The 10,354-nt window shown below is 42.2% G+C and overlaps 1 protein-coding gene across 1 annotated transcript; it reads left to right on the forward strand.

Moving 5' to 3' along the window:
• Positions 1-1,903: 1,903 nt before the first annotated feature.
• Positions 1,904-10,136, forward strand: LOC120679428. The gene is made up of 4 exons (XM_039961016.1): positions 1,904-2,191; positions 4,878-5,193; positions 5,892-6,051; positions 9,546-10,136. The coding sequence occupies exons 1-4, from the start codon at positions 2,042-2,044 to the stop codon at positions 10,012-10,014; spliced, it is 1,095 nt and encodes a 364-aa protein (XP_039816950.1). The 5' UTR covers positions 1,904-2,041; the 3' UTR covers positions 10,015-10,136.
• The last annotated feature ends 218 nt before the right edge of the window (positions 10,137-10,354 follow it).

Below are 10,354 nucleotides of genomic sequence, written 5' to 3' on the forward strand. Positions count from 1 at the left end.
CATCCACGACGTGAACGTGAACCCCACGGGCAAGCCGAGCGTCCCGGACCCGGCGATAAGATTGTACCGTACGGGGGCGCCATGGCCAAAAGCGGGGCCGCAAAGCGGAGCGCGTCGTCGTCCGGCGGACGCGCCGCCTGCGCACAGAAAAAAAAGGACGGACGAGCTGCGTTCTCCTGGGTCATCAGGCATCAGCAGCTATGTTTTGCCCTTTGGTGTGGCGTGGTGGTGTGGCCGTCGGCGCCTCGGCGGGGCGTGGATAGGATGCGTGGAATCTGGCGCGCAGGGGCGGGGCGAAAGGCCTGCCGACGGTGGGGAACGCAGCAGCAGCAGCGCCGCCTTCGGCTTTGGTGGCAGTTTGTTGAGGGTTCGTTGCGTTCTTGTCATGCTTTTCGGCCCGGCCGGCGCTTGCCTCTCTCGATCCGCCCCGTGTGGATCGCGTGATCGGAAGCATGGCCACCGGCAAAGCTTGGGTTCTCACTTCTCAGGGGACGTGCCGGGATATGTTTATCGGCATGGAGGAGAGGAGAGGAGAGGAGAGGAGAGGACGAAACGGTAACAGATTCTCTGATGCGCACCGCAACCGAATTTTTGAAGATGGCGTCAGCCAGGAACGCGTTTTTTTGGTTCCTATTTATCTTGTGGAAGATGATTAGATTGTGTATCTATAATCCAGCAAAAGCCCAACGTGTATATTAGTAGGTCCATAACGGCCCATAAACAACACAAGCACAGTAGCAACAAAGCGGAGCACAGTGTACTGCACCACCTTTTGTTATTTGTTTCTTTTCTCTTGCTCCGGTTGTCCTTGAAGCTGGTAACTCCCAAATTTCCTTTTTGAACCAAAAGAAAACATGAGTAAATGTTGAGCTAGTATATATTATTTCAACATTTCAGAATACTTTATTCAACATTGCTTTAGATCTTGTTCAACATTTCAGATAAACTGCCACAACATTTTATATAGTAATGTTGTGTTGAAACTAAAAAACAGAAAAATATGTAATCATGTCAGATCTCAATTTGTTAGAAAAATTCTAAGAAAGATGATGGTTGAATCAGAATTGAAAATAAATGAGGTGTTAGAGAGATAAAGAAGTTTAAATTTGGAAAACAAATCTCGTGTGAGCTAATCAATTTCCTGCGACTTCCCATCTGTCCACCCGCTCCCTCCCAGGTCCGGCCCAACAGTTGCTGGTCCACCACACCTACGCCAGACCACGTCATCCTGGTTTGCTCACGCTCGCATCTAGTCAGTTAGCTTAGCTACGTGCACGCATCTTAAAGTGGAAGATGTTTAAGAAACTTTCTTCCAGAAGATAGATAGGATTCCGGGGGGGTGTTCCTGGCAGCATTTGGGCTGGTGAAGCCCGTCGCGCTCACCGCACCTGGTGCCAGACCCAACAACGCAGAACGAGCTGTTCAGGCAGAGGACCCAAATAGTCCGGCAGGCCGCTTTCCTCGTTTCTTTTTCCCGACCATTCAATTGTTGGCTTGTTGCTGAATTTTGGCCATGTCAGTCGTGTGGCATTTGAAATGTCCACGTGAATGTAAAGTTAGCCTCCAGAAATACAAAGTTTAGATTTCCAAAAAAAAGAAACACAAAGTTTCTCTAAAAGAATGTGGTTACAGAGCTGACACGGGAAAACACAAAATGTCTCTCGGTGCTCTCTCTTTTCAGAATGTTGTGCAAGTTGTTAGCTTTATACGCATTTTTAAACATAAATACGGTGGTATAAACATAAAAAAATCCCATCGAATTTGAACCTGCTCTCGATACAAATTCTCAATCGAGCAAAATAAATTCGTAACATTTGATCTAAAAATAAATAAATTCGTAACGGAAAAACATTTCGAACGGCATTGGGAAACGGATGCATCGGCAACACAATGTACACGAGTCTCCGTATTCCACAGTTCACCGCTCTGGTTCCGGTCGGATGTCAGAGTTCCCGAGTCCACGGCTGCACACGTCGCTGCTTCCTCTCCACTCCCACCCCGCGCCTGCCTCCAACCCCGGGCCCCCTCCAGTCTCGCCGCCATGCCTCCGGCCGCCGCCGTCGCCTTCCTCTCCCCCGCCGTCGCGGTGTCCAGCCGCGCGCTTCCGCTCCGGCGGGCGAGGCACCTCGCCGTCCGCGCCGTCGCCTCCCCTCCCGCCTCCAAGTCCAAGCCCGCCCCGCCGCCCTCCAAGGTGCGATCACCTGGCCTTTACTCATGCAGCAGCAATGTACTGTATATGGGTTCAGGTTTCGTGCCGGATTGAGCCCACTGAGATCGCTGAATTGGGGGTCAGATAATTCGCTGAATGAGCACGGGCTTTTAGCGGGGTTGGAATGCGAACTGCTTCTATGCGCTTTCAGATCTCATGTTGTTGGGTACTGGGGTGTAGAGGCTACGGCGCTGTAGCTGTGACGGCCAATTTAGATGGAAGATGGCTAGATTCCTTGGTCGTCGAGTCTGTACATGGCTTTCATTTTCTGAAATATGTGAACACGCATGCAGACATCCAACGCTGAGGAAATTGACATATGTGATACGTCCTATCCTTAAGGCCTAAGGGAACATAGGATCTTCTCCAATTGAAGTGAGTTTAAAACACTAGTGTTAACATTCATCATGGGCCACACACCTTAGTTTGAGCTATAGTTTTAATGTCTTCTGTTCTACTATACATCTAGAGAACACTTGAAATTTCATCTTATTATAATGATGCGCAGTTCTCCTGCGCGTTCGAGAAAAAAAATAGAGAATACTTGAAATTTCAGTAGCGAAGATGGAAGAGGGGTGGAGTGCTTATGATCATTGATCAGATACGACACCCCTTTATTCTTAGAAGAGGTAAGAATTAAATTTTATGTCCAATATACTGAAAACCTAAAACATAAGATTTGCTACCTCCAGTTCTTACTTTCAATCACCATCGCATCTGTCACGACTCACGATTGAGACAATGATTCTAACTTTGGTTCATATTTTTGGCACGAGTGGAAAAAGGAAAGCCTGCTGTCACTTAAAGCATCATTGAGTCATTGACTGTGTATTTTAATACCGTATTGGTCTAATGGAATCTGTGGACCTTTTGGGCTAACATTGTAGTGGTGATACACGCATCTAACATTTTTACTTATGACCCATGAACTTATGGTGAAAAATTACGGAGGTTCTAATTCTTGTGGCAAAAAGGAGCAACACATTCACATGTTTCTTACCACTAGACAGGGACAATACTAGAAGCCTTTTTAAACTCCTAACATTTCAAGGTCCCCTAACCCTCATCTCTAATTCTCTCTCTCCTTGTCTTCTCTCACAATCAGAATGACACCATTTTCAAACCCTTCTACCGTGTTTGTGCTTTCATCTTTTATCTACTAGTGCTCCTTCAATATTTAGTTTCATACTGCTATTTAATGACCTGGTATCTGCTTGATCTTGCTAATTAATTTTCACAACCAATGTTCTATGCTACTGCTATATTTCTTTCTGCACTTCTACCTGTTTATCCTGCTAGTGAAATGGTTTTCAGAATACTAATTTAGTTTCTTGCTATGTATGGCTGAGTTTATGCATAAAATGTACATGATTCTGAGAAAGAGTGAGATTGTTGTCTTACTGCTCCTACCATCACAAAGAGACTGTGATTAAGATATATGAATCGGAGTACGTGCACAGAAAAGCGAGATATAGGAAACCAGTCGAATGTGCCATTCCATTTTCCTTGTTTTCTTCCCTCACTTCATTTCTGATAGACTCCTCACTCTCCACTTGGTTTTAAAATAGGAATGTTAGTATGTTACACTCTGCCTCTTTTCCCATGATGTGCATGGCCTGTACAGTGTTCCCCAGATTGCAGACTCCTTTCCCTTTCCCACTCACGGTTTTTCTCGGCCATGTTTACTTTTCTGAAACTAGGCTTCATCACGAAACTGCATTTTTTTTCTAGTGCGCACCTTGAGGAAAACTGAAATATTGATTGAATTACAAAAAAAAATCTAACAACCTGATCATTAACTACTAGTGAAGCTTCATTAAAAATAATGGAGACGGGGGGTGGGGGATACCAATTTAAGAGTCATAAAAAGAAAATTAAAATTATAGTTAATGATTCTAATTAGTTCGGAATTTGCAGCAAATCCACCTTTTCTCTTTTGTCATGTCAATATATTTTCTCCTTTTTCATTTCAATATAATAGAAAGAAAAGGGGTTTTAGTGAAACAATGTGGATGAATAGTTCTTTTCTCAATTTTAGATCAGATGTTTTGGCAGCATGGCCAAGTGGTAAGGCAGGGGACCGCAAATCCTTTACCCCCAGTTTAGATCCGGGTGCCGCCTGATCAATAAAATACTTAGGATTATAGTACTGATCAAACCCTACAGATTCCTACCTCTATAAGTTGGGGCACGAGAGTAACTAGGTCTGGCAATACTGGATTTTACTTGGGTGCATACACAATTAATCTGACAGCTTGTGAGTCCTAAACACGGAAACATAACATGGTACAATGTGGGCTATTACATTAAACTTAGTCCTTTTGGCAACCAGGCAAAGTCAGATCTTGAACAATAGATGAATGATTTGTAGTGTGTGGCAATCGTGAGACTCTCTTTTTATGATATAACAAGACCTTCAATGGCCTGAACATTAGCTACCAGCAAGGCAAAGACCTTTTTGGTTTATCTTTTTGGAACTGTGGCACTGTTTACATTGCATATCGGTTAATTATCTAATTAATGTTAATGTTCATAATGGATAAAATTAGTATCTTGGAGCAAAATATACTAAATTAGACTCTAAAGAATGATGTGTTGCCAAAAGTTATATCATTTTTTTTCTGCCTCTGCTGTTATTAGTGCTATAACATCTTTTGTGTATTTTCAGACTGGGAGGTGGGAGTGGAAATTTGAGGATAAACCTATAAATATTTACTATGAGGAGCATGAGCAGGATTCTTCTGAGGATGTGAAGAACATCCTCATGATCCCTACAATCTCAGATGTTAGCACGGTGGAGGAATGGAGAGTGGTCGCCAAAGATATTGTTGGGCGAAAAGGAGAGCTAGGCTACCGTGCTACCATTGTCGATTGGCCTGGTCTTGGTTACTCAGATAGGCCATCACTGAACTATAATGCTGATGTCATGGAGAGTTTCCTGGTTCAGCTAGTAAATTCACCGAATAGTCCGGTGGCAAATGCAGGTAATCTTGATTTTTTGTCACTGGTAGTCTGGCACTTCAAGCACGTTCAATGGAATTTATACATGTATCCTAATCAATACACTTCGGTTTTGTTGAGGATACTTGCTTAACAAATATTCCACTTCACTCTACTGTCGCTTATATTGTAACTTCCTATCATACCTATATATGCTCACTGTTTTCATTCACCAGAAAAAAAAAATTTGGTTTTGAGTCAGACAGTTCAGTGGTATAATAAAAAATGCTATGCTTGTGAACAAGATTACATTTGGCCAAGGACATCCATTTGCAGTCAATTGAAATACTCCCAAAAGCATGTTTCCTGAAAAATCACTCTTTGCTGGTCCATGATAAACTGACAGTTCTATATATATGGAAACAGTAATAAACACTAATAAACATATGTCAATAAGTAGGGTAACCGTGCAGCTTAAAGGGAGTCTAAAGTGTTCTGTAGCACAGTATTTCACACCGTAAGTGATTGCTTGTGATATACTTATGAGGGGACCATATGCCAAAGTCAAGAAAAAGTTATGCTTAGTTGTTGATTAGCATGCAGATTATGCTTGTCACTATGATTTTAATATTCGATATTTCACAAGCATGAAACTACTAGCATTGAGTTAATACTTTTGAACTCAACCTTGAATTTTGTCATTCAATTAACAATGGGGCTGTTCTGTCTATTCGATGATCAGATGATGAACTAATAATTGTTGGAGGTGGTCATGCGGCAACAATAGCAGTTCGTGCAGCTGGTAAGGGCCTTATCAGACCATCTGCTGTTGCTGCTGTTGCACCTACATGGGCTGGACCCCTTCCCATCGTATTTGGCCGAGGTTCTGATATGGAAACAAGGTAGTAAAGTAATTATATGGACTTTCAATTGATATTACATATATCTGCCAGAGAAATCCTAGATAGATCCTCTTGATTCTTTAACCTGTGACTTTCTTTGCATATCTATGTATGCCTGGTAGTATAGGAAATATCTCAGGTAGGCTCTTGCCCCCAAGGCTTGTACCTCTATATATTTGCCCTAGAGGTTCAATGCAATACATCCCACTGTTATTTGCAATCTATCCTTCCTACATGGTATCCCGAGTTTAGGTTATCGATCCTGAACCTAAGGCTTCTGCTGCTCTCGCGCTGCCCCCGGTGGACCGATGGGATAGATCTCCACGGGGGGCACACCCTCGTAGGATGCGCGGCTGGTTTATGGACTTTTCTATGGTGTATAGAGAAGAGGCATTAGAATTTTGTAGGCATATCATTTTCCAAACTGGTTCTACGTCTTAATTTGATTAAGGAGAAACCAATTCTCCTCTTCCAGTGCTAATTTTCTTTCATTTTCATGTTTACACCCTTTCCATACGTATCATTCATTTAACTTATGATGATACATATGTATAATAACAAAAACTTGTGATGGAGGCTTCCTAGAGTTAAATAAATTCCCTGTATCATGTGTTAAATTATGCAAAACAAGTATTCAACTAACTTTGTGAACTTCGTTTATTATATATTTTAGTGAAGGCCTAGGAAAATCATCTGTTATTATACATTTTGTGTGCCTATTTTCCTATACAGTACATTTTCTATTTACATGCCTGATGCTTATGCCTGTAGCATATCTACTCGATCTATTTCCTCAACATTATCTTTTGCTTTATGTATGTGGACTGTCATGATTGCACCCTGACTTTTGAACAAATGTATGCCTCACAATACTATATAGTCTGTAGTGTCCATGTTGCAACTAGTTGTATTATATGTTCTCACTGGGAATGGATAATTCAATTGTTTTGTTTGTTTAGTAATTCCGTGCTGCTAAATGTACAAATGATTTCATTGATATAAAGATTATATAGAGGGAGTGGCATAGAGGGAGTGGCAGTAAAGTTGTTTTGCAGGCACTTATATGTCTCATTCCCCAATTGGTTCGATGGCTTAATCTGATTATGGAGATTGCCATTCACCAATTCTGCTTTCCAGTACTCATTTTCATTCAACTTTTCAAGCGTATCATATCAAACTTATCATTGGTTACACTTGTGCTGATATTGTGATGGGATTTTGCTAGAGTTAAAGCAGTATCCTGAATCATGTGTTAAGTGATACCACAAATACTGATCTTCCCACTTGGCTGAAAAGTTAAACCATTTTCAACTGTTATTAATTGGTATCCATGCATACATAAATACACTACTACACAAAAGTGTAGCGGACAACCTTGTAGGCCATGAAGTTGTTATATGATCCTGGCAGTCATTATATGCAGCAGGAATAGAGAAACACTCTCATTATACTAATTTGACTTTCCATCTACTGGTTGATATTAATTAAGCCTTGCAAGTGGGCATATTGCCACTTGTTCCTGCTAGTTGTGCTGCAGGTTCTTACTGGTCTATCATATTCAAAGAATGGCACACTTGATTCTGTTATTTATTAATGCAGTGCTGCTATGTTTGTAAATGGTTTTATACATATGCCATTTGCCATACCATCAGGGAAGGTCTCATGGCTGGGGGCCAATTGAGACTGTTGGTTCATATGAATGAATGTGCTTTATGCAATGACTCTTAGTAAGATTTGGCCTTGGTTCTCATTCATGAAAATTTCTATATTGTTTAGAGAAAGTAGCATTAGAATAGTTTTGCAAACATCATTTTCCAGATTGGTTCCATGTCTTAATCTGATTAAGGAGGCCATCAGTTTCGCTTTCCAGCTCTAATTATAACTAACTAACTATTTGCTTTTGTTTTCATGTGTATAAGTAACTAAATATTTGCATGGTTTTCTTGTGTATAACTGACTTATATTGATATATATGTATAACTAAGGAATGGACAAAATTTGTGGAGGCTCTCTAGAGTTAGAGCAACATCCTGGAGACTGAGTATTTGACCTATCTTTACTAAATGTATCTTTTCAAAGAATGCCTAGAAAGACCGACTTGTGGGCGTGTGGCCTGTGACATTTCTTATATTCTTAACATTTGGGTTGAAGCACTTATCCTGTTAAGAGAATTGAAATACTAAATTTGTATAAACTTGACTGGTTTTATCAACAGCATTTTACTTTTCATATGCTTACTTTCCTTTTCCTATAAAGTGTGCAGTATTTATATTTCTCATGCCTGTAGCGTATGTTCTTGACTCCTTTCTCCTAACATTATTTTTTTACTGTATATCAACTATCATGGGTGCATACATACAGCATACATTCTTACAGATGACTGTGATACTGTGCCACACATAGATCTGGCGTGATATGCATGAGTATGCCAAAGGATGCTAGCTCAGTTGGTTAGTCACTCCGGCGGCACCCCTCAGGTCCTAAGTTCGACTCCTCGTGGGAGCGAATTTCAGGCTGAGGGTAAAAAAATCCCCTCGCTGGCCCCGTGTGCCAAAGCACTGGTTGTGAGACGGCCCAGGTCGGCCTGAGGACCCTTACATGGCCCAGGCGCAGTTCCCAGGGGTTACGTCTCCCAGTGTCAGGGCGGGGCCAGGGTTCGGGGATTTTCTCGATCAGGGAAGCCAAGCTAATACCGGTGGGGCGGTCTTTCCCCACCCGGCCGAGTTTTTGATATGCATGAGTATGCACAGAACCTTGTAGGCTGTGAAGTCATGGTGACAAACTGACAATTCTATGACCCTGGCACTAATCATATGTGAAGAGACTAAGAGAAATACTCTATTTCAACATCATTTTAAGGACCCTGATTTTTTTATCAACTTATTGAAGTTTGCTTTGCCAACATCATATAATCATTTGTTCTGCAGTGTCCATGTTGTCACTAATTCCTTCGAATGTTTTTTGCTGGCTATCACATTTGATCAAGAATGCATTTATTTCCTGTGTTCAGTAATGCAGTACTGCTATTTATACAGATAGTTTTCATTCATATACAGATTAGCGCACAATGAAAAGCAGTCCTCATTGCTGCAGTGCAGTAAATTTGTCTGTGTTCTTGTGTAGATATAGACATATATAGTTCAATAGCATGGTTTTGCAGGTTCTTAGATTTTTCAAATTGGTTCAATGGCTTAATCAAGATCACCATCCACCAATTCTGGTTTCCGGAAAATATGTTCTTTCATTTTTCACGGGTACTTTATCGAAGTGTGCCATTCATCTTACTACTGTAGTACGATATTTGTATATTGTAACTAATTGGATAAACTTGTGATGGAGTTTGGTAGAGTTAAAGCAGTGTCCTGAATCATTTGTTAAATGAAACAAACCATATTGATCTTGAATACTCATCCCATTGACTACAGATATGTGACCCTATTAATGCTTAAGATTCCACTTGATGATTTTGCTGAATGTTCGTTCTTATTTAACAGGTATGGGCTTCTACGAGGAACACTGAGGGCTCCAGCCATCGGCTGGATGATGTACAACGTTCTGGTGAGCAACGAGAAGTCTATCCAGTCTCAGTACAAGTCCCACGTCTACGCCAACCCTGACAACGTGACGCCGGACATCATCGAGAGCCGATATGAGTTAACCAAAAGGAAAGGTGCGCGGTATGTCCCTGCCGCGTTCCTGACAGGCCTCCTCGATCCTGTCCAGTCAAGGGAGGAATTCGTGCAGTTGTTTGCCAAGTTGGACGGAGATGTACCTGTTCTGATGGTGTCGACGCTTAACGCCCCCAAGAGGTCGAAGGCTGAGATGGAGGCTCTCAAGAGCGCTAAAGGCGTGACCAAATTCGTGGAGGTTCCCGGTGCTCTTCTGCCGCAGGAAGAGTACCCATTGGCAGTTGCGGAGGAGCTCTACAGCTTCCTGCAAGAATCATTCACCGCGAGAAGATGAATGTGGGTTTGCGCAATCACGCGGAAGCCAGATTCAAGTCCCACACTTTGTGAGTAAATTCATGGACCTGCTATGGTGTACTGGAGCTTTTAGCAACAATAAAGCAGCCTCTCACTTATTCACTTCTCGGGTACCAACACCTCCAAAGTTCCAGGCCTACTTTTGACAAAACAGCCATCCGATGCATCGCAGGGTGTGGGTAAAGCATACCGCCCTGATCAATAATTGCAGATTTCGATCAGGCACGCCGTGGCTCCCATCTGATCTGCATCAGAGCCTGTCCCTTTGGTCCGGTCCGGTCCGGTTGCGCCCATTCATTGCACATGGTCGCAGCAGTTCG

Source organism: Panicum virgatum, chromosome 2K, assembly GCF_016808335.1.
Source record: "Panicum virgatum strain AP13 chromosome 2K, P.virgatum_v5, whole genome shotgun sequence".
Classification (NCBI taxonomy): Eukaryota; Viridiplantae; Streptophyta; class Magnoliopsida; order Poales; family Poaceae; genus Panicum; species Panicum virgatum.

Bases quoted from the DNA above. Each gene is read 5' to 3' on its own strand.
- LOC120679428 (XM_039961016.1), top strand. From the start codon at position 2,042: ATGCCTCCGGCCGCCGCCGTCGCCTTCCTCTCCCCCGCCGTCGCGGTG. The intron at 2,192-4,877 runs GTGCGATCACCT...GTGTATTTTCAG, and splicing joins CCGCCCCGCCGCCCTCCAAG to ACTGGGAGGTGGGAGTGGAA. The intron at 6,052-9,545 runs GTAGTAAAGTAA...CTTATTTAACAG, and splicing joins GGTTCTGATATGGAAACAAG to GTATGGGCTTCTACGAGGAA.